A 25,278-nucleotide genomic window follows, 5' to 3' on the forward strand; every position below is an offset into this window, starting at 1 on the left:
GCTGCCCTATATACTTATAGTATAACTTTGTATCATATCTAAAATAGTATAGCTGGTGTTCATCCCATGAACATATAAAAATACTGTAACACTGCATGAAACAAATGATTTTTTTATTGATAATGTTTAACAATTCACTACAAACCAGAAATACATACGTATGCAATTAAGTAACAGCTTCATTTCCTATACTTTATTAGGTAATAGCTATAAAGAGAATAGACAAATCCAGCAAATGCAGATACAACGGTACCCCTATATAAAATACTATCGAAGTACCCGCCTTTTAGATGGACTGGCACACCATTATCTTGCTGGAACAATTGCTGCCTCTTCTGTAGAGCTTGTCTAACTGTAGCCCTGCTGGCTTCAGTGCTGTAGGTACGAGTTAATTGGCACAACTACAATTATTATTTACTTATTTGCCATATTAAAATTCACTGAGTAAATCTCACCTTCACTAACGAGCTTTTTGATGCCATAGTTGATCGGTACGCTATGAAACAAATCGGCTATTGAATTTATTTTTAATTAGACTTTTCTGGCCAAGCTATATTTAATTTAATCTAAATGCCAAAAGCTAATTTTGTATTAAATTACATACGTATTGCAGTCTTTAATTAAGACAGTATCTCTGTCGGAGTGGCATTGGTTATATTGGTTTGTACGTACATGGTTAGTCCCAAAATTTCACGTACACCTTAAAAAATTAGGTTTTTTGAATAATATTAAAAAAAGACAGAGTTTAATTGCCGACTTCTAATATAAAACTGTTTTAAAATGTTAGATAAAACGTATGCTAAATTCAAATTTGCTTTAGTGTCATATTTGTTCATTTTCAACTTTTAAAACAGGCACCTCTCAAAAGTCTAAGTACAGTTTCAACTTGCTCCTAATAAATTGTTTAAACTCGCAAAAGAACGAAATTTGTTTAACCCATTAGTGCCCATAACTTTTATTTTGTTAAATTCTTACAAAAACTACGTTCATGGAGAACCATAGACACTAATTAGATGTATTAATGCATATTTCAGTTTTATTTTAATTGGAAGTACAAAAAAAATGGTGGCACATTAATGTAAACAAAAATTGATTTTATTTTTATAGGACTGCCGAACAAGGTGTGTAGTGTAAGAAAAATGGAAATTGTTATGTTATAAAACAGTGCAAGTAAACAAAATAAATTACTTATTACAATGCAAACACGTTATGATAATAGCTGTGCATCGCACTGCATATTTACCAATTTATGAAAAATTACTAATTATAACTTTTAATAAAAATTTATGTAATGCAAGCACATCACAAAGAATGCCTTCGCATATATTTAGAAGCGCTAAGTTCATATATTTTTTGGAAAAAAAAATTCTTTGACACATTTATGTGCCTATGGGCTTTAATGGGTTAAAACCTGTCAATCGTAGAGGTTGCTTCCTTTGTTATTGTATAATACAACATAGCATTATATTCGACAGTATTAGTAATAAGTATTTAAAACGCCCAGCACAGTTCAAACAATCTTTAAAAATTTTATTAAAAACGGTTATCTTGCTGATAAACCCCCCGTGTAGGTTGTCCCAAAAAATTAAGTGATCGAGATTGTAAAGAATTAAAAAAAATCGCCTTTGTTTTAATGGAAGAGTGCCCCGAAAGAAACCACTGATTTCTTAAGTCAACAGAGAAAAACGATTTGCGTTCGCTAAGGAAGACCAGAACAAAACTCTCGATTTTTGGGCAAAAGTTTTATGGACTGACCAGAATAGGTTTAACATTTTTGGATGTGATGAGAGGGGAAAAATATGACGAAAAAAAAAGAAGAACTGAAAACCAAAAACTTAATGGCAACCGTAACGCATGGTGAAGGGTCGATTGTGGCTAGTGGAGTAGGCAACTTGGTGTTCATTGATGGAATAATGCATAAAGAACTCTATCTGGTTATATTACAGGAAAATTTTAAACCATCTGCAACTATATTCTGCTCGGAGGATGATTGGATCCTTCAACATACAGCTCGGTTTATTAAGACGTGGATCTCACAACGTGCCTATACAGTTTCATTCGCCACCACAATCGCCCGATCTCAAAGCTATCAAGCATGTTCGGGACGAATTAGAAAGAAGAATTCGAAAATATCAAATTACTAACAAAAATTCCTCGAAAGATGCTTTACAGAGAGCATGAAATGATATCACCCCTTAAATTAGCATGAATTTAGTCAGTTCTATGTATGCCTAGAAACTATTGTAGCTTTACAAGATGGACAAACTATACAGGGTATTTCAAATTCAACCCTCACCATTGGGATCTCGGAAACTAGAGGAGATATGAAGAAGTTTAAATGGGGGCAAAGTTGCGCAATCTAGTGCTTGATTGAATACAGTTTTCAAAATTTTAATTTTCTGAGCACTTCCGTAGATATCTGAGAAAAATTAACAATTGGAGAATCCATTTTTATTTTTTTAGCGTTATTTGACAAGAAAGGTTAAATCCACAAGCACATTTTCACTGCCACTTTTTCTCAGCTACACGATGACATTCAGATTTACCATCCGGCGGTTCGTCTTTCGGCTACCATTATCAACTTTATTTTTTCTTATGGGCGCTATATTGGATTTTTCGGCAAAAAAATAGTGCGTTTCATTCTAAATTCATTGATATAGAACTTCTTACAATTTACTTTTTTAAAAGCCGAAATATTTAAATAAAAAGAAATATTACTCAGTTGGCCTTGACTCTATTAAAAGACTTTCTTTTGTTCGCGCTATATGACAGAACTCCTCAAACGAGCTTAGAGCGTGTGCAAATTTCCAATGAAAACGAGCTTCAGAAATGAAGAGAAACGAGATGTGTTAAGACTTTAATACAAATTTGATATGAACAGTACGAAAACAGCTCAAATGTATTTTGAGCTACAGTTAGGCGCAGAACTGAGTCAATACTTATAAAATTCGTATTAATGGTGGCATAAACAAAATATCTAACAAGTATTCAAAGGAAGGCTTTTATTTTCAAAAAGTACATTAACATTAACATTAAAACCATACAAAACATTTGCCGAAAATAAATGGGGTACATCAAATAATCCTAAATAACATTGGTTCAGTTTTGCACCGTCAAATTCCAGCCATGAACAAAAACGATACGATCGAGAAACTAGTCGACAAACAAGTAGAAACTCGCCATAAAATGCAGTGTGCAGCTAATATAGACGAGTACGAACCATTTAATCGCATATCCTCCGTTAATAAACATCATAATTCAAAATCTTTAAACAATGAAGCCGATTTCAAAGTTTCAAAGAAAACTAATTAAAAAATCACTGATTGATGGAAGATCCACACGGGAAATCGCATTTCAATTAAATATAAGTCAATCCACAGTACAAAGGGTAAAAAATAAGTGCAAAATTTCCTTAAAAATAAATAAAGGTGGCCAACCAAAAAAGATGTCTGTGCAAGATACTAGAAGAGTAATTAGATATTTGGGCAGTGGTGAAGCCTCTTCGGCCTCCAAAGCAGCCGTGTTGCTGCGAGGGGATACTGGGAAATCGGTGAGCAAATGGACAGTCCAACGAGCTTTACATCAATCCAAACTTGTTGCTGTGGAGAAGAAGAAGAAACCCCTACTTTCTAAGAAGAATATTAGGGCACGACTAGATTTTGTAAAAAGATATGAGGCATGGACCGAGAAGGATTGGATGAAGGTTATTTGGTCTGATGAAACTAAAGTTAACAGATATGCAACAGATGGTCGACATTGGAGCTGGAAACGAGAGGGAGAATCCATGAAACTAAAAGATTTCATTCTGACGGTGAAACATGGGGGAGGAAATATTAAAGCTTGGGGCTGTATGTCGGGATATGGGGTTAGCCCATTGAAGAAAATAGATGGGATAATGAACCAGCACATCTATAAAGCCATTTTAAATGATCACCTAATAGATACTGTTAATAATATGCCTTATCCCACTAGCAAAGTAATTTTCCAACAAGACAACGACCCCAAGCATACCGCAAAATCTGTGAAGGAATGGTTGGGTACCCAAAAATTTCAGGTTTTGCAGTGGCCGGCACAAAGTCCCGACCTAAATCCCATTGAGAATCTATGGGCTTACGTGAAATATCATCTGGTCGACGACTACGATTCGCCACCATCTTCACTTAAAGTTTTATGGGAGAGAATAGAAGAAGTATGGGACCAAATTCCACCTGATTTCTGTGAAACACTAACAAAAAGCATGCCAAGACGTCTACTACCTGTTAAAAAAGCTAAAGGTCTCTGGACCAAATATTAGTGTCAATGTCGACCAAAGTGTTCAATGTTAATATTAGTGGAGCAAAACTGAACCAATGTTATTTAGGATTATTTGATGTACCCCATTTATTTTCGGCAAATGTTTTGTATGGTTTTAATGTTAATGTTAATGTACTTTTTGAAAATAAAAGCCTTCCTTTGAATACTTGTTAGATATTTTGTTTATGCCACCATTAATACGAATTTTATAAGTATTGACTCAGTTCTGCACCTAACTGTATATCCGGGAAGACAACAGCCGCACAGAACAGTATTGTGAGTGCGAAAAAGTGGCAATGAAAATGTGCTTATGGATTTGACCTTCGTTGTCAAATAACATTAAGAAAAAATAAAAATGGTTTCTCCAATTTTTAGTTTTTCTCGGATATCTTCGGAAGTACTCGGAAAATTAAAATTTTGAAAATGGTATTCGATCAAGCGCTAGATTACGCAACTTTGCCCCCATTTAATCTTCTTCATATCTCTTCTAGTTTCCGAGATCCCAATGGTGAGGGTTGAATTTGAAATACCCTGTATATTAATTTCGTAAAAAATAATAAGATTAGAACTAGTTCACATGAAAACCTTTTCACTGTGTGTACACTTTTAGGATGTGCCAATTTAAGATTTAACTGTTAAAAATAAATAATTTGGACTCTAGAGCAAATTTAACTTCAACAAATATAATATTTCCTTTATCATTATAAGACTGTTCTGAAATAAAAATTCTTGTTCAAATATTTTTTTCTCATAATACCCAAAAATTCTATTTTTCTAAGGTGTACGTAGACTCTTGGGACTGACTGTATGTACAGGGTGTTTCAATTTAGAGTGTTTTGACAGGGAAAACCTATTTCTTAACTAGATAGAAGAAAACTGATTTAGGTGTCACGGGCTCGATTTTTGAGAAATGTTTAATGCCAAAAACCGTTTCCCGATATCATTACAGCCCACTAAGATACAGAAGGTTATTTGATTTTTGGCCATTTTGAAAATCGCCAATAACTTTCTTATTTATTAAAATATTGGTTTTGCGTAAAAACATTACTATAGCACTTTTTTAAGAACAATCTAATAGAGTACTCAATTTTTTTCTGCTGTTCACCGTTTTCCTATAAATTGCTACAACTTCATTTTTTCAAATATAAATCATAGGTGGCCATGGCTTAACAAAATAGACAATTTTAAACCCTCTTCAACGATATATACAGGATTATTCACGTCATGCTACACGGAATATTGCAGCTAGAGTATTTAATATTTAGAATTTTTCTTTTTTGCGATGTGTAGAACTCATATAGAGGTACATTCTAAAATTATTTTACTTTTATACTGGGGGTTGTAAATAATTGAAAAATATCAAAGTTATGTTTTTTTAAATGGAACACTCAATATATTAGTACCGTTTTAGATTCCTTGAGAAAAATAGATGTAAATTTGATTAAGATTTACCTACCCTAAACCTTAAGGATTTTGAAATAATTGAGATTTTGTAAAAATGTAGTACAAGTTTAAAAATTTTACTTTAAAGGAAGTTTAAACTGGAGTAAGCCGAAATTCACATCAAACCTCAGACATGAGGCATATTTCATGTCATAGTCATGAAAATTTAGATATCTTAAACAGTGTGTCCAAAACATAAATTGAAATATGTATTTACTTTGAAATGTATTAACTTGTTTAATTTAAATGGAACACCCTATAGTTTATTACTCCAACTATGAGATTGAAATATTACCGATCGAAAACTATTATACTTTCCTATACCTAAATGTACAAGTTTTCCTTGAAAATTAAGATTTTTAAAGAAAGTAGAAAATCCTATTACTTTTTGTATCAGTTACCACGGTGACATCTAAAATATCAATATAAAGAGTCATATTTATGCATTCTTTTTTCGGGGATTTGATTAAATATGAAAGTTATCTTGTAAGTTACGCAAATAATATTGAAAATATCATAAATAAAGAATTATCCGAAAAGACGCCGGAGTCCAAAGAACTGTTTGTAGACCGGCGCTGGAAGAAAACATATTAGATGCCGTATTTGAAAATCCTTCAACTAGCGTTAGAAAATCAGCAAGCCAATTTGTTACCTCTGAGAAGACGGTATTTAACATTCTTAAAGAGCAACTGTTGCATCTGTATCATGTTCAAAAAGTTCATGAACTTACTCACCATGATTTTCCACGTCGATTAGAATTCGCAAACTGGATGTTACAACAACACACGAATAAAAATACCTTTATCGGAAATATTTTGTTCACTGACGAAGCAGGATTTACCAGAAACGGCATCATTAATTCGCACAACTTACACACTTGGTCCGCTCAAAACCCTCATTCGACTATTGTTGGCAAATATCAGCACCAATTCAATTCAATTAATATTTGGGCAGGAATTTTGGGACAATTTCTAATTGGTCCATTCGTATTGCCAATGCGGTTGGATGGACTACATTATTTGGATTTCCTTCAAAATTCACTATCCGCTTTATTAGAAGAAGTTCCTCTTGAAACTTGTGGTAATATGTGATTCATGCATGATGGTGCTCCTCCATATTTCAGTATTGAAGTACGAAGATATTTAGATCATGTTTTTCCGAACCGATGGATAGGTCGTGGAGGTCCTGTTGTTTGGCTGCCTCGTTCTCCAGATCTAAATCCTTTGGACTTTTACTTGTGGGGACATTTAAAAAGTTTAGTATATGTCACTCCAGTAGAGAACAGAGAAGAATTATTAAAAAGAAGAAGTTTTCATTGTCATCAAATTAGAATTAACGTTCAGGTATTGTAGAAAGTGCAACAGTTTTCCATACGTCAAGCTCAAGAATGTGCGAGAGTTAATGGCGCTCATGTTGAATCATTATGAATATTCAAATTTGTTTCTCATTTTTTTTGTAATTTTGTTTGTAAAATTTGATTTTTGTAAAATACATCCTTTTACAAAATGCTGTTTTTGAGGAAAACGGTTCAGTTTGCGTGTATCAGCCAAGAGTACCTTTTTTTTAGTTAGATATGCCGGAAATCTAATAAACCACGTTACGGTTTAAAAAAATCCAAGATCTTAAAAGTTTAGGGGTAAAAAAGTTGAGGGTAGCCTCCCCTCCACCCCTCTGAACATGTAGAAAAAAATGTTAAATCCTATCTTATTAACCTTTGTATGATACACAAATGACCTAAAATTCATTAAATTTCATCAACTGGAAAAAAAGTTTTTTAGAAAATACCATTTTCGCCATCAAATTTTGAAGGGCTGTATTTCCGTAGGGGTAAGTTTTTGGAAATCACCTTATAAACGTAAGTACAATCTTTTTACGAGTACTTTTCATATCCAAGATATTGCCCACATTTTTGGAAATATTCTGCATACAGGGTGTTTTTTTTGGTGTGCCTACCATTGCTATCTCCGAAACGGTGAGAGTTACAACTTTGATTAAATTAGACTAAATTGGCCCCTTATGGAGCTGATTAAGGAAACCGCTGTAAAGTTGCCACATTTTCAGTAGTTTTCTAGATATTTGAAAAAGTATGAAACTGGTCCAAAACTTCAATCCCTCGTATTTTGTACACTATTTATGGCAGAAAAAAAGTTTAAATTACAAAGTTTCACAACTTTTTACTCTCTACAAAACGACATATCGAACGTCATTGTACAGCTTTTAGTAACTAAGTAATCGGTATCAACTTCATTATTTTAAATACGGACCTGGAATTTTTATTTCATATTTCGAAAACGCTTTTTATTCCTGACAGATATGTTTACATTTATTAACATTTCTACCCGCATAATTCGTCATCAGACTATTTTTTATTTACCTTTTTAAACTACACTACGTACTCTTTCTTATTAACCTATAATCATCCTAAATGTTCAAAGTGTCTCCCATTCTCCGTTAGACATAACCGTACATTATTTATTAGTTTTTTCTGGATGCTTCTAAGTGTTCTGGGTGTAATGCTTTGACACGCAAAGATAATTTTATTTTTTAAGTCGTCAATATTTTCTGGTGGGGTTAAACTTTGTCTTTAATTATTCCCCAAATAGAAAAATCCATTGGAGTCATATCGGGAGAACGAGGTGGCCATAATATTGGGCCGTTATTTCCTATCCAGCGGTTAGGTTTAAAGCGGTTCAAAAACCTCACGCAACGACGATCGCGGTGAGCGGGAGCCCCATCTTGTTGAAAATATTGAAATTGTGCAAAAACATCTAAGGGAAGATCATCTAGCAAATCCTGAAAATCGTTTTCCAAAAAATGTAGGTACATATCTCCAGTCAAATGATTTTCGAAGAAAAAAGGACCGACAACTTTGGTATCCAATATTCCAAGCCACACATTAATCCCAAACTTTTCCTGAAATGCCGTTTCTCTATGAAGATGTTGATTTCCTTGGGTCCAATGATAATGGATATTTCTATTAAACTAACCATTGTTGCAGAATCGGCTTTCATCGATCCACATTATTTTTTTACAGATGTTCGTATCACGTCTTCGTGAACGTAATAACCATCTGCAAAATGTGCGCCTCCTAACAAAATCAGTTCTTCTCAAATGATGGACTTTTCGAACTCGATAATGTTTGAAACCATTTTGACGTAAGATTTTTCTAGCCGATGTCACAGATACATTAGTTTCTTGCTGGATTTCCCTTAGAGATACGTCATTATTATTAAAGTTTTTGAAATTGGTGAATCTTGAAAAACAAAACAATAAAGAAGCAGAAAGAATTAATATTTGTTTGACTTATAAGCTATTAGCGTTTTCGTTAATGCCACTAAAACTACTACGACTTTATGGTGCTTACCTAAAACATTAATTTCCCGATTTTCCCCAGCTTTTGTGGCGTAAGGATTCGTTCTAGGTTTAACAAAAGAGCCGTACTCACGTAAGTTTCTTTCCAATTTCGCGAAGATTTTTGATGTGGGAAATTTTCTCTCTGGGTACAAGTTCTAATATTGTTCGAAAGCAGTTTTAACATTACGAAAACTTCGCAGATACACAACTAACATATCCATTTTTTCGTCGTTACTAAATTGCATGATTGAAATTTACTTTTTTATGAGCTAAGCCCGAAAATAAATGATAAAAGAGGAAAATAAATCTAAAAATAACTTTATTTGACAAATAAATGTCAAACTTGTTAGAAAATCGTTTCCATAGTGACCTAGTACGTAATGTAGTTTAAAAACGTAAATAAAAAATAGTCTGATGAGGAATTATGCGGGTAGAAATGTTAATAAATGTAAACATGTTATACATGGGTCTATCAGGAATAAAAAGCGCTTTCGAAATATGAAAAAAAAATTCCAGGTCCGTATTTAAAATAATGAAGTTGATACCGATTACTTAGTTACTAAAAGCTGTACAATGACGTTCGATATGTCGTTTTGTAGAGAGTAAAAAGTTATGAAACTTTGTAATTTCAACTTTTTTTCTGTCACAAATAGTATACGAAATACGAGGGATTGAAGTTTTGGACCATTTTCATACTTTTTCAAATATCTAGGAAACTACTGAAAATGTGGCAACTTTGCAGCGGTTTCCTTAATCAGCTCCATAAGGGGCCAATTTAGTCTAATTTAACCGAAGTTGTAACTCTCACCGTTTCGGAGATAGCAATGATAGGCACCCCAAAAAAAAACACCCTGTATATCATAGCTAAGCTTGCACCTTAGTTCTACAGAGAAAAATAGCTGGAAGCGATGAGAATTTGCAAATACTACAGGAGACGCCTAAATTTTGGCTGTGTTCTATCATTGGTGAGTCATCCTGTACATTCTGTATTGGAAGTGCCCTGTAACTGGCTTATGCCTATATTTATATCTATTGGAGATAAATTTACCAACTAGGAGGATTTTTTGCATCAATATCTTAATTTTTGTTGAATTTTTCCAAGCTAACCTTTGGTTGTCTTAATTACTTTATTATTGAGATAAAGGTTGAGTTTGTTTATACTAATGGTGCCTTTTAATGGAAAAGATAAATAAATCTGGATGAAAAAATATTAATAATCGATGTAGCTTATTCTAAGAATATTGCGTTACTAATAGCTTTCGATGGGTACACTACATAATCAGTCTAGTAAATTGTCAAATCGGGTAATATTATTTTTATTGTATATCATATTATAATTAATAATGAATAGTAAATATAAATGTTATCAGTGCTTTATTTATATATGTAATATATATATATTTATATTTATATAGTAAGTATAAGACAGGTACCGATGTTGTCATTGTTCGTATAGGTAAGAGCAAAAATTACAAGATCCCTAAATCCAGAGACCTAAATAAGTCTTAATTTTATATTTCTTGCTCTTAAAATAAATTTTAAATGAAAGTTTATAACACAAATATTCATCAGCGGTATATTAGGCAAATTCTAATTACGTTTCCTTGAGTACTATTGTAATGTGCCGGGTTGGAATAACTATACGCGAGTCAAAAATATAACACTTTATTAACTTCTCGATAATACAAGAGCGGGAGCGAGGCGTAAAGACCCTTTTATGTAAGTGTTTTGTGAAGATGAGTCGTGAAGGTTTCTGCTGGACTATCAGCTTGACTGCTTGACTGCCCTATTTATATACATGATATCTACGTGGACTTTGCTAAAGTACATTAATAAGGGTAGTTTGAACCTTAAACAGTACTGAGACTTTGAGTCTCAGCTAATTACAATTTGATGGGTTGCTTATATTAGACAAAGGAATTGTGTTTCTACGTAGACATGCATTCTAATTAAGTTCTAATATTGTCCTTAGGTTTCCATGAGAAAATAGTACAAGAAATAATGTAAGAGGTTAATACATATATGATATAATAATACGTATGCGTAAGCCGGGGTGCTTTACACTATCATCTCAATCATCATATAATCTTTAGGTTTTGAATCAGTGGACGTAGAATGTTGCAATGATTCTTCTTGTTGCTGAAAAGGTAATAAAATGTCAAGCCAAGAGTTTCAAGTTTAAATTGTTATAAAATATCTAATAATCAAAATTGTCTGAAACAACCGACATGGAATTTAATCTCGAATTACGTCAATAGGTAATTTTTTTATAACGAATATGGATAGCCTGAGAAAAATTCGGGTCTTTTTTTATTTCCTAGACGCAGGATGCTTTCGATAATTTAGTTTTCTCTGGGCAATATTTTTTGCGATATTCAAAAAGTGGACTGTTTTTTTATAGAACTTCCTGTGTACTATTAAATTCGTTAACACCTTTTCCAATAACATATATGTCCTTGTCGGAGATTTATTAGTTCTTAAGTTTTGCAAATTTGACATTAGAAGAGACAATAAGATGAGGGGTAGGCTGACAGAGCCTCCTTAAGAAAGAGCATTGTTGAGCAAGGTCATTAATATCACGATGCTCCTAAGTGACCATGTGTGGTAATTTTTTCGGCGACATTAAACTGTTGATTTCTTTGTAATAGAGACTAACAGGTACTTTTCCCACGGTTCTTAAGGACACACTAGAACTGAAAAAGTTAAAACAACAGGGACAAAGAACAGGCAGTTAATAGATTGATGGGAAGAAGAACGGTCGTGGGGTAGTGAATTCGCTAGTCTGTCTTTTCATTATTTGGCTATTAAAAAAATACCTGTCCTCAAATTTGGAAAACGTGTCCTACACTATTCCGACATACTTATTATGTAAAAGGACTTATAAAAAACCCTTAATAATTAGATGTTTAACAAATACCAGGTATACAGTATTAATTCAAAGCAATTTCAGTACTTTCCGTAAACGGGATGATAATATAGTTTTCTTATCGGAAAAGTCAGACTTTGTTAGATAAGGTACGGATGGAGGATACATGGGCACATGCCTCGACTTTTTCATGGGGGTGAAAATATATTAAAAAATTTTTATTGGTCTTTTAACATCCTGAATATTTTTGGGATACGCTATTGATAATTTGTATCTTAAAATCTAGTCTCGTGTTCTGTTTATTTATTTTTTGTTATTTTCTTGCTCTTGGTGTTTTAACATTATTTTGAAGACTATAAAAGAACATGTGGGAGTAATGTGAAAAATACGTTACTTTTGTTGTTGACAAATAAAACACTAGAGACTAACAAAAGACAAAAAACTAAGGGCTTAGGGTGTGAAAAGCTAGTTCCGTATATGGCACAAGTTTGGAGTCTAAAAAGTCTAAAACACGGCTTTGATTCATTTCTAATAGATTACCCCACCTACAGTCTTTTTATATATATTATAATATATCACTATGATATACTTACGGCCTTCAAATTTTCTAGACAGTAGTCTATAATCGCCTCCAACATGGTCGTATAAAGCAACCAGATTACATGCAACATATGTTCGTCCGAGGGTTGCCAGCTACGTACTATATCATGGCCCCAAGATTTAATATAAAAAGTAGCTCGAAAAACCAAAATGTCACTCGTAGAAGTACAATGGCCCGGTGCAAAGCCAATAGTTTTTGAGTAGTATTCTTGTTAGCGGAATTATATGAAATAAAATTAAACCAATTCAGAATTAGGTATAACCGAACACGAAAGAAACTTACATCCACAGGTTTTTTGCAATCACGAAATCTTGCCATTAGGAATCCACAGAAGAAGGTTACAAATGTTAGAGCCCCGATGGCGACTTTCTCTTCAAAGATCCATTTTGATGTATAAAAGTTAAATGCTACTGAACACATAGCAAAGATAAGAGTCTCAACGAGGAAGAATTTTTCACAAGTGGTATACTCCTGAAAAATAGACAAAGATATAGTTTTTTATGTTACAACACCATACATTGTAAAGTATTTTTTATGTTATGGTCTATGTGTAGATTTAATGTGTAAGTATGAGAACAGACACTATCTTTTGGAACATTTATACTTTAGACGCTATTTTAGAACCCCTCGTTTCGAAAGTGGCTCAATGCTGTTCTGCCTCGCCATCCATATACAGGGTATTTAAAGAAAAGGGTTCAGAAACGAAGGGTGTGATTCTTTGGCCCATTCTAAGAAAAAAGTTCCTATTACCATGGGTTCGCAAACACATCGTTTTCGAGATACAGGGTGTTACAAAAAGAATACCAGTGTTGCTGTCTTTGTTGTTGTTACTGCTTTATATTCAAGGAAATGTAATGTTGCAAATGTTATTTAGTAGTGTTAACTGTTGTGCTGCTAGTTTGTGCTCATTCTTTCTTACTATAAAAATGTCTTTTTATACTAATTCAGAGATGGCCGATACGGTCGTGCTAATAGCAATGCTGCTGAAGCACAGTGATATATGCAGAGGCATTTCCTAATGGTGCGCTTCTATCACATAACATTTTTTTTTTCGAAACTATATCAACGATTATGGGAAACTGGTTCATTTAACGTTCAAAAACATGATGCTGGGCAACCAAGATCAGTGACAACTCCAGAAGTTGAAGAACGTGTTTTAAGAAAAGTAGAAGAAAATCCGAATATCAGCACCAGACCAATAGCAGCGGAGTTAAAGATGAATGCTTCTGCAGTTTGGAAGATTTTACGAGAACAGCAGCTGTATCCTTATCATATCCAATCGGTACAAGCTCTTTTAGCTCCGAATTATGATTCCAGACTTGCTTTCTGTAGATTCCTGTTAGAAAAACTTGTCGAAACTTTATTGTTAATATTTTATTTATTGACGAGGTTATTTTTACAAACAATACAATAATCAATTTTCACAATAACCATATTTGGGTCGATGAAAACCCTCATTCTGTTATGGAGACAAAACATCAACATCGGTATTTTGTGAAAGTTTGGAGATCGTTTGGTCCAGTGTTTGTACTAAATTATTTAAATGAAGAAAATTATTCGCACTTTTTAATTAAAATTTTATCCTTATTACGTGAAGATGTTCCCTTAATTGATAGATCTAAACAATGGTTTTTATACGATGGAGCCCCACCGCACTTTGCTATCGCCATAAGACGTTTTTCAAATAAAACATATAACAACAAATGGATAGGGCGGGGAGGTCCTGTGTCATGACCACACAACCCTACTTGATTTTTGCATTTGGAGATATTTAAAATAACTGGTATATTCGAGGCCAATTAATAATGTGGATGAACTACAATAACGAATAGAATATGAGTACCAAACAATTAGACAAAATTCCAGATAGCTCGAAAGAATAAGTGCTTCTTTTCGGCGAAGATGTGGATTCTGTGTACAAATGACATGTGGTATATCTCCTTTAAGTAAGGAAAAAAGTTAAAACTGTTCTTGATCTTGTTTTTTTTTGATACCCTGCATTTCGAAAACGATATGTTTGTTGACCCATATTAATAAGAACTTTTTTCCTTAGAATGGGCCAAGGAATCAATCACACTCTTCATTCCTGAACCCTTTTTTAAAAACATCCTGTATACTGCTCGTGTTTTTTAAGATTGTTTTGACAAGTGTAATAAACCTTAGGCATAGTTAGAAAGGTTGTCGGTTTTTTCTTGCACGAAGCAGTATCCTGAGATTCAGAACTCAAAGCGCTCCCAATGTAAATATTCGGTCGGTAATTAGTTTTTATAAATATTTTTTTTATTTCACTCATTTCAGTAATATTATCGAATCACGTCACATTCTAGTCATCTCCAGCTAAAATTTCGTAATTTTAAGTTGTCGACAACTTACTACAGATATGACCAATATTTGATTAACACATGATTATGATTAATTTAATACTTTATATTTTTTACTAAATAGGTTTTATTAAATTATTGTATATCTTGGATTAGTTCTTTAGATGTAAATTTAATTTTCTTATGTAAATTTGAAAATGTGAGGAGAACTTTGTATAGTGCAATAGGGGATAGGAGAAAAAATCATTTCAGAGGGCTTGACAATATGTTGTGTTGATTACTTGAAATTCTTACATATGGTTTAGATAGCCACCTAGCAAGATAGTGTGATAGAATCCATAAGATAGTAATCGCTAACAATATGTCCTTGTTGAAGATAGGCCCCCAGATATTACAGAACTTAAAGAAGTATCTTAATCCATAGAGTACAATACGAATCCACTTGATAACTTTCGTCACCTGAAACTGTTGCTTTTAGAATTCCCAAAAGATAATTAAATTTATCGCACAAAAATTCCATAGAAACTTGACTTACTTTTGTGCGTGAATCGTTGCACGATTCTTGGTCGCCTTCAGTTGAACTGTTCATCTTTCTGCAGCAAAAAAAAGAATAAATTATAAAATCTGATAAAGTATAGCTGCATTTTTAAGAGAATATACATATAAGGTAAAAAACAGTGAGAGGAAACCACAAACAAATTTCCTATCATCAGACATGCAAGCTGTTGATGTGTTGCTTATATTGCAACGATGTCAAATCGATACAATACAAAGAAACCTACGTCTTTTTTTATACATTTCGTGTGTTAACTGTTACTTTTGTTCGTCATATTATACATAATTTTAGAACAGCTCATTTTACCTATGCTGCTTCACCCTCAGGGCAGGGCGCCCATATTTAGTACGTAAATCAGAGCGCCGGGTCTTAGACATCCTTTGTATGAATAACCATCAATATTCAACAAAAATCAAATATTTTTAATTCTATATAAATATAGCAACCTTTTCTTCCTAAAAGTTCATAAATGGTTTTAAAATTCAATTTAAAGTTATTCAGAAAATGCAGTTTATTCTGAGCAATTCAAAATGAACATACGCTTGTAAAACAGCAAATACAAAAATACGTTAACAACGTATAACTTTTTCCTAAGAAGGTATAACGAATTAAACATAAAATAAAAAATTTTAATCGCTGTCAATAAGTTCAACACAATTAGGGCATAAAGATTCCAAATGTTTCAAGTAAACAAATTTTTTACATCATTTGCAAAAATATTTAGTTTTTGAATTGCTTGTGTAAAAATAACACCTCTTTCTAGTGCCAGGTTGTACACTTTTATTTGGTTTGTTATCCTTTATCCCAAAAACCTCTTGTCTTTTTTCCCTTGTAAGCCTTGGTACGTTTTTTTCTAGAGAACGGCGTTCCAAATGCTCTTTTGTCAAGAACAATCCAACTTCCCTTAGATCGAGACGCCTCTGCATTTTAAATTTGTTGTTATTAGATGCAAATATTATTTGAGAATTTACACCAGCCATATTCATTAGTGCAAAAAACACCACAATAGGCCACCTTCTCGTATTTCTAACTATGTCATATCGTGATCGCACATAGTTTATCTAAATTTTTCACACTTCCTTTAGTATGATTATAAAATGTTATTATTTCGGGTTTACATTTTTCGTTTGCAGACAAATCAATGTTGTCATCATGGTGTAAACTGGATACGAGGCAAACATTTTTGCATTAACACTTAACTACTGTGGTGCACACTTTGGGACGCTTCGTATGTGGTGCGGTAATGGTGACCGCGTTAAATAAAGTAAAGTAAAACAATATATGTATGTTTTGGTTTTTAATTATTTATTTTTTCTAGTAAATTGAATAAGGTTGGGTAACAAAAACAAAACGCTCTATTAAAGAAAAAATAACAAATAAAACATAATAATTTTGAGTACTTTGACACAAAGCGTTTTTAAGCAAAAATTGTAATAATATTTTTATGTGAATCGTAATTAAAAACAAAATTTATTTTTTAAAAATTAAGTGCTTGTTCCTTTAGATTAAAGCCCAAATTAACATTTAAAAAGTATAAGTCAAGGTCAAAAACTTATCTTTCTAAAAAATCACAGCACTCACAATCATAACAAATTCCACTTCCAGTTTATACACAACTTCATAAAATATTCTAGACAAATCGACATCTTACATAAGTGACACAAATGAAATGGTTTTCCGTTTTTTTGAAGGACATGTATAACATGTTTTTCTTTTTTCAAGTTTATCCGTATCACTTGGTTCCAACTGTTTTTCATCCGAATTAAGAATACTCTGTATGCAAAACGTAATTCGCGACAGATTCTTAGATTCTTTGTCTTCATTCTATGTAGGTGTAGTCTAACTAGTTCGTCCGCCAAAATCTTTATAAAATCTGTTTTTTCCATCGCAGTATTATTTTTATAACTCTGGTGGAGAATATGGGCGTTGATTGCACTTATATTAGGTCGTGTAGTATGAAATGAGTAGAATTGTAATTTTAGTCATTTTTTTTTCATATGAAATGTTTTTATTATCAATCGAAATATGTACCACCATTATCAATACACTTCTGCCATTTAACGGAAAGTTCATTGATTCCCCTGCTGTAAAAGCCTGCAGGCCGGGAGTCGATAAACTCTTGGAAGGCAGCTTTGACAGCCTCGTCGGAGTTGAATGTTTTCCCTACCAAGAAGTTATCCAAATTTCGAAAGAAGTGGTAATCAGTGGGTGCTAAGTCGGGTGAATACGGTGGATGACGAAGAGTTTCCAATTCCAACTCCTGTAGCTTGGCCAAGGTGACTGTGCGGTGTGTGACCGAGCGTTGTCGTGCAACAATAGCGGTGCGCTTCGATTGACTAATCTTGGCTGCTTGGCTGGCGTCAGTTGCCTCATCATTTCGGTCAGTTGTCGGCAGTAGACATCAGCCGTAATCGATTCACCAGGTTTCATGAAGCTGTGATGGATGACACCTGCGTTGGACCACCAAACGGACACCATAAGCTTCTTTTGATGAAGATTTTTTTTCGCACAATGTTTTGGTGGTTCATCTTGATCCAACCACTGCGATGAACTCTGGTCTGGTATTGTCATATAGGATCCATTTCTCATCACAAGTAACAATCCGATTGAAAAATGGATCGTTATTATACCGGCACAACAAAGAACAAGCTTCGAGACGTCGTTCTTTCTGTATGTCGCTCAACTCATGCGGTACCCACTTGTCCAGCTTTTTCACCTTACCAATTTCAGCCAAATGAGTCAATATTGTTTTTTTGGACTGACTGACTGAACTGAATATTAACGATAATTCGCTTGCACTTTGACGTGGATTCACTTCCACCACGCTTCCACACTTTCAGATAATCGTTATCCACTTGAGTTTCAGGTCGTCCACGTGGTTAATTTGTTCAGGTTAGTTCAGGTCAAAATTGCCAGAACGAAATTTCATGAACCAACGAGATACTGTTTGCTGTGAAGTGACTTCAGTACCAAACACATCATTAATATTGCGAGCCGTCTGAGCTGTTGTGGTTCCACGGTGGAACTCATATTTCATTGTGTCAAACACACGAATTTCACTATTTTGCATGGCTGCACAAAAATGTTTATAAAAATAAAAGTTTTCAATAATTTTGAACACTTTAAACTCTGCTCGAAAGAGGAAGAATGTGCCTTTTCCACATAAAAAAGTCAAGTCCAAATATAGATTTAGAGTGAAGTTATTCGCAGTTGAATGTGGCATTTCGAGAATCTACTCATTTCATACTACACGACCTAATATTATTATAATCGTAATGGTCAAAATGGTTATGGTGCTTTTACAAGCTTCGGGGTATCTTAAGTACCAAATCTGGGGGTCAGTACCCATAGGCGTACTCCGGTTTTAGGCAATTAACAAGACAATCCACAGATGGTAACTTTCTAAATCCTTAACCCGTAACGTCAAGATAATAGTAAGAAAAGATGATTTACGGGGGTGTTGTAGCTATAGTGAGATTTTAGCAAAATGTGGATATTTTAGACTTTTGTCTTGACGAGGAAAAGAAGTGAAAATTTTTATGAAGGGTAACCCTTATTGGAAGATAATGGGTTCCCAACATATGGCCATCCTGGACATACCACCAAAGAAATGAAAATTCATAGGCGTAGCCTAAGGGTACATTACATTTGTAAGATAACAGGTTTATTGCTCTTGCCTTAAATGAATTAATAACCAACCCCGTATCACTTTCTTTATGAAAGCTCACATATATTTGAAATTTGTGCCGATGCCGACCGATAAGGTTTCACTCGTAATCTGATTTTCTTAATAAACTGCAAGTTTGGCGGCAACCTTATATGATTGCTGGGTCAGCACTATAATAATCGATACTATGCTTATATTGATTTTTGCCCAACACCGTTTTTGTTTTTTTTCTTTCAGCCAGTCGTAATAAAGCTTTGATGCCATAAACTTGGTTTTGTTCAATAAAAACAGTTATAACGAAATTCAATGGAGGATTTAAATTTAACACTTACTCCATTGAATTACTTCTTATTCCCAACTTTAAAAAATAACGTTTTTAGATAACCAGTATACACAATTGAAGACCTTAAAGAACGGACTAGAGCAGAGTGTGCAAATATCATCCCAGAAGTTCTCGACAATGTCTTCGAGAGTATGAAGCGTCGGGTAAATTTGTGCATTAAAGGGAATAGATAGCATTTTCAGCAATTATTGTAAATTTTTTAAACAATTAGACTTGTGTTATTAAAAAATAGTTTTGACATTTAATTGAAATCTTCAAAGTTAAAAGTAATAAAGCAACAGAATTTCATTCAGCTCCACTATCAAAAATTACTTTTAACATCATTTTGCAGCATATGATCAAGCTACGACATACTTTTTATCTTCTATTTCTCTTGTGTAAAATTGCACAGCTGGTTAGGTGTGAAATTTAAATTATCACTCGGTATTTTTAATGGAGACTCAAAGGTTGGAGGTACTGAATTAAAAACAATTATCGGAAAAAGGTTAAAATTAATTTTTTAATTCACAGATTCTCACAAACAAACATATTTTAGATCATTATTGTAACAGATATGACGTCACCCCCTGTTTTTTAATGTTGGACATGATATCTAGTTTTAATTATATCGTTAACGTTAAAATATATAAGGTAACTGTAATAATGAAATTGAAATCATAATTTCTTCGTGTTTTAGCTAGTATTTTAAGCTCTTCGTTGGTTGATACTGTTACGCACGAATAACTCCTAAAAGTTTTGAAATGAAGAAGTTAAAGCAAACATTCAAAGTCTAAAGACATATCAACTCTTTAGTATAAATCAAATGAATTTAACGAAACTAGAAAGAAATTTTCCAACTTTTTCAGCCTTATCAGCTTTGATGGCCGAAAAAGTGTTTGCCACAGACAAAAAATCTTAGTTTTAATATAAATGATATTCATTCATCATTTAAAATTTGCGCGACATTTCTCAACCAGCGGTTTCAAACGAGATTTGCTCCGGCTTATTTTTTCTCTAAAATCACATTAATTTCAGTGCCTAGATGCATATTTTCTTGTCTTGTTTGTTTATTATATTCCAGTTATTCTGACTGGCAGGCCAAGGGCTGAAATTGCGAAGCTCCTGGATCGTTTTCAAAGAAAAGGATATTTAAAGTTCCATTATATGCAAGATTAAAAGCTTTTAAGCTTTAACGCAAAATTTATACTACTTGTACACTAAGAATTGACGAATTCGCATCTACCGCAAGACAGTTAACGATTGAAGACGTTCATAAACGCTGGGCGCCAATCGGCACGCTGAATGAAACCTCAAACGAAGCGAGCACACATCAACTGATCAAGATATTTTTTACATTATTTACGTATGAATCTAAAACAGTGTCATTTAACCCATTAGCGCCCAAATTATTTTGTCGTGAAAAAATATGCTGCTTTCTTCACGAATTAGTCTTTTAGCATCATATTTGAGTAGTAATCTTGAAATTTATCTTTTTTTTGCACGGGTGACGTCAGCATAGACAAATGTTACGCAATGTCAATGTCATTTTGACAAGCAGTTTTCGAAATCTCAGAAACGGCTGGATTTAGGGATTGGGTAATGTTAACAAAAGTTGTAGATTTTTGAATTCTGAACCCGATGCCGTGGAGAAAATTGAAGCATTGCATTCGAAATAAGCAAGTTATTGACGTTCGAAATCATGCCATTTCGGAGGCCTATTTCGAAGGTTCTAAGGGACCGTTTTTAAAGTGTGAATATGTCAAAACGTAGTTTGTGAAATCCTCTTGGAGCCCCAAAAGACTGATTGTAAAATTCTTGGCGGTTAGCGTACAATATCGATTTCTGTAGGACCTTGCAGCTTCGAAAATTTTCAAATTTTCCAGAATAATTCGGAAACGGTAAATTTTAAAGGTAAAACACCTTACATAAAGTGACCTTAAAATTTGACGATAAATCCGAAAATTTTAAAAAAATGGGGGTTTCGATTTAAAATAACGAAGTTGATAGCTACTTCCGGTATAACCGGAAGTGTCACAAAGTTGAAAATATTTTCCAGAGGTAGATCAGGTCGATAAAGATTTATGTAAATTTTTTCAGATTTTTATATTTGATGGTTGACCAGATACTTCTAATGATTATGTTTAGCTGGTACACCCTGTATATAGATCACTGGGATGTGTCGTGTACTTTTTTATTATATTTTTGGTTAAATTATTTAGGCGTTAAATGCATAAATTTTATTTTTTACAAAAAACTATTTAATAAAAAAAATACAAAAACTAAATGAACTGTAAGTACAGATCTACTTATTGTGCCAATTAGGAAAGCAAAGAGTACACACGATAACGTTACATTTTCCACAAAATGTTAACGGCTTGCTTTTACAACCTGCGAATTGACATCTTCTTTAGTTAGCTCTTTTTGAATCATATGATCCCGTTCATCTTTTCTTATATCATCTGAAACTCCGGATGTTGATGGGAAACTGAATGGCCTTCCTTTTTGAACTCTTCGTCCATGTCCTAATTTCAAACAATGGGTCGCTAGCGTTCTTCTAAAATCTTTTAGTGAAATAGATTTTTTTCCATTTACAACTCTATAGAGGAGGAAAGCATTTACAATCGCCATATCTATTATTCTAGTTATTAAACACCAATACCACTTCTTGCCCCTAATAGATATAGAATATTTCTCAACCAACCAGTCATGTTGATCTACACCCCACATGAATCGGTTATAATTTGAGATTACTTTAGGCTGAGGTACTTGAATCCTTTGGATTTAGCGCTCCATCTATTTATTGATGCAAGGGGTTCAATTTTGCCAAAGTTTGTCGCTAGAGAAACACATTTATTATCCTTCCATTTTACAATGAAAATTTTATTTTGTTCATCAAAACAGAAGTCATATGTTCCTCTGGAACTCTTCTGTAGTGATTTGTTATTTATTAGTGGATATTTTCTTATTCTGTTGTCTCTAATGGTTCCTGTAGCTCTAAGTCCAATTTCTGACAATTTATAAAATAGCTCGTGACTACTAAAAAAGTTCTTGAAGTAAAGTACACTGCGTGACATAGAAAAGAGAACACCCCGTAAAAATGATTTGATTTAAATAATTTTTGGTATGCATGTTGTTTACGCCAAAACAAATACTTCATTAAAAAGTTGAACAAATTTAATTGTTAAAAACTAAAAAAAATTTAATAATTTGTCGGTCCTCCGCGGTGTCTTTTACATTCTTGTACACGTCTAGGCATGGATCTAATGAGGTGATTGATGTCCTCTTGGGGGATCTCATTCCAGGCTAACTGGACAGCATGACACAGCATCGCTAGGGTTTGCGGGGGATGGGGTAAATTATGCAACCTTCTACCTATAATATCCCATACATGTTCGATCGGTGAGAGGTCTGGAGATCGAGGTGGCCAAGGTAGCAAATTGACTGCATTTTGTTGGAAGAAGTCCATAGTCACTCTAGCCACATGTGGTCGTGCATTGTCTTGTTGGAAAACTGGATCAACAAGAGTTTCCAGATAAGGCACAAGATGAGGTTCCAGGACTTCTTGGATGTATCGCTGGGCTGTCATACTGCCTCTGACGAAAACTAAAGGTGACCTGCTACCATATGCAATGGCACCCCAAACCATTACCCCAACAGTCTGATGGACATGCCTCTGTATTGCAAACTGAGGATCCCATCTTTCACCCCGTCTCCTTCGTATTCTTGCCCGACCATCATGCATACCGAAACAGAATCTGGATTCGTCACTAAACACGATGTTATCCCATTCCAGAGTCCCATGTATCCGTTCTTGGCACCACTGTAGTCGATTTTGACGATGATTTAAGGTGAGGGGTAACACGAGATAGGGACGGTAGGAAATCAATCCAAAACTTCTTATGCGGCGATAAATGGTTCGTATCCCAATGGCCCTTCCATACTCAGCGAACCACTGATCCGCCAGCGTCCTCGACGAGACGAACCTATCTCTTAGGGCCATAATTCGGAGTCGGCGATCTTGGCGTTCTGTAGTTCTTCGAGGTCGTCCAGTACCTGTTCTTCTGCCTGTTTGCCCTTCTTCGAACCATCCCTGACAGCATCTCACTATAGTGTTTACACTACGGTTCAATCTAGTGGCGATTTCCCTAAATGACAGACCAGCCTCTCGTAGACCCACTATTCGACCCCTCTCAAACTCGCTCAATTGATGAAAATTTCGCTCTATTTTGGTTCTAGGCATATCTCTACGCAGTTTCTAAGCACACTACACTCCAATAAATGTTATTTTCCAGTTGTATTGTTGATATTTTATTGCAATTTTTATATTAAAAAAAAACCTAAAATTCCGAATAACTCGTAAATACGTAGATAAATATGAGTGAAATTTTGATCGTTTCTGCTATACATATAAACAAACATGCATACCAAAAATTATTTAAATTAAACCATTTTTACGGGGTGTTCTCTTTTCTATGTCACGCAGTATATATTACTAGTAGGATCTTCGATACATTCTGCCATCTTAATAACCACCCTTGAACCAAGAGGACCTTCGTAGAAACTTGAAGGGTCCTCCTTACCACAATACAGATAAAAATTGAAGCACTAACCATCATCGCCACACATAGCCCATAATTTATAGCCAAACCTTATGGGCTTAGCCTTTATAAATTGTTTTAGCGAGTGATGTCCGTAGTATCTAACAATCATCTCATCTATCGAGATATTCCTATTGCAAATTCCAAACTGTTTGAAGTTTTTGTTCACTAAATCGACAAGTGGATGAACTTTTATCTTGTTTATATTCATTTGCAAATTAATTATTTACCAAGTGAAAAAACGATTTGATGGCCTGATAGGTGTTTCTGCTAAATATACTTTTTACTATTGATATTTCCAAATTTTCTTCTTCTGACCAGTAATCCCTTTCACTTGGTAACTTGTGATAACTGGAAAAGATCAGAAAGCCGATAAATATATTTATATCATCAGTATCTATAGAAAAGTCGTGTTTATTTTTTTGATTCCTGGCATAATTTAAGGTTTCTTTTTCAATCAAATTGAAGACACTCGCGTCGAAAAAATATTCAAACATTTGGACTGGAGTAAAATTTTCTAATTTTCTCTTCAAGTTCTTCACCCTTTGCATTGTTGAATCAGCATATAATGTCTCCTCATAAGATGGATGAACTTTCTTCCAATCTACTTTTATTTCTTGCTTCCTCTTCTTAGCGGAACAAAGGATCGCCGAAGGTTCTAATTGTTTAAATATAGACAAGGGTAAATAATTACCCTTATCAAATTTGTCATTAAATATTTTTAGGACAAACCACTTCAATGTTTCCCGCACTCATCAGCTACAATAAGATGACTCAATTCATTGTCATTAAAAAATTCTGCTTAAGTTTGTTAATTGTTGAATTATTGTTTGTTAATTGTTAATTGTAGAATATAATAATATCCTGTATTAGTTATTAGTTATAATTTATTATTTTTTACTTGCATTTGTATTAGTTATTATTTTTTATTTGTATTTGTATAACTTATTATTAGTTTATATTTTATATTCATAACATTAAGAAGTATAAATAATTGGTGACGGGCTCTTCGTTTTTTATATATTTGAATGCGTTGCGACACTTTTTAAAAATTAAAATTTTTACAGGAAATAGAATTTGGACCATATTTTAACATATATTAAATCTGTGATTATCACTCAAAAACCAAAATGAAAAAATAGTACTTAAAAATGTTTTTAAAAATATTGCGACCCTCTAAAAATTATTAAAAAAATACATAAATATTCTTTAGAGTATCAGCTACAAACTAGTTTTTGAATCATTTTTGTATCTTTT

General features: G+C 33.6%; 1 protein-coding gene across 1 annotated transcript; it reads right to left on the reverse strand.

Moving 5' to 3' along the window:
- Nucleotides 1-99: 99 nt before the first annotated feature.
- Nucleotides 100-592, reverse strand: LOC136419787 (cytochrome c oxidase subunit 7A2, mitochondrial-like). The gene is made up of 2 exons (XM_066406328.1): nucleotides 456-592; nucleotides 100-401 (listed from the first exon to the last, which is right to left on the reverse strand). Exons 1-2 carry the CDS (start codon nucleotides 480-482, stop codon nucleotides 180-182), a joined length of 249 nt encoding a protein of 82 aa, XP_066262425.1. The 5' UTR covers nucleotides 483-592; the 3' UTR covers nucleotides 100-179.
- Between the last annotated feature and the right edge of the window lie 24,686 nt (nucleotides 593-25,278).

Source organism: Euwallacea similis, chromosome 3 (assembly GCF_039881205.1).
Source record: "Euwallacea similis isolate ESF13 chromosome 3, ESF131.1, whole genome shotgun sequence".
NCBI classification, from domain to species: Eukaryota; Metazoa; Arthropoda; class Insecta; order Coleoptera; family Curculionidae; genus Euwallacea; species Euwallacea similis.

Bases quoted from the DNA above. Each gene is read 5' to 3' on its own strand.
- LOC136419787 (XM_066406328.1), bottom strand. From the start codon at position 482: ATGGCATCAAAAAGCTCGTTAGTGAAG. The intron at 402-455 runs GTGAGATTTACT...TAATAATTGTAG, and splicing joins CAAAAAGCTCGTTAGTGAAG to TTGTGCCAATTAACTCGTAC.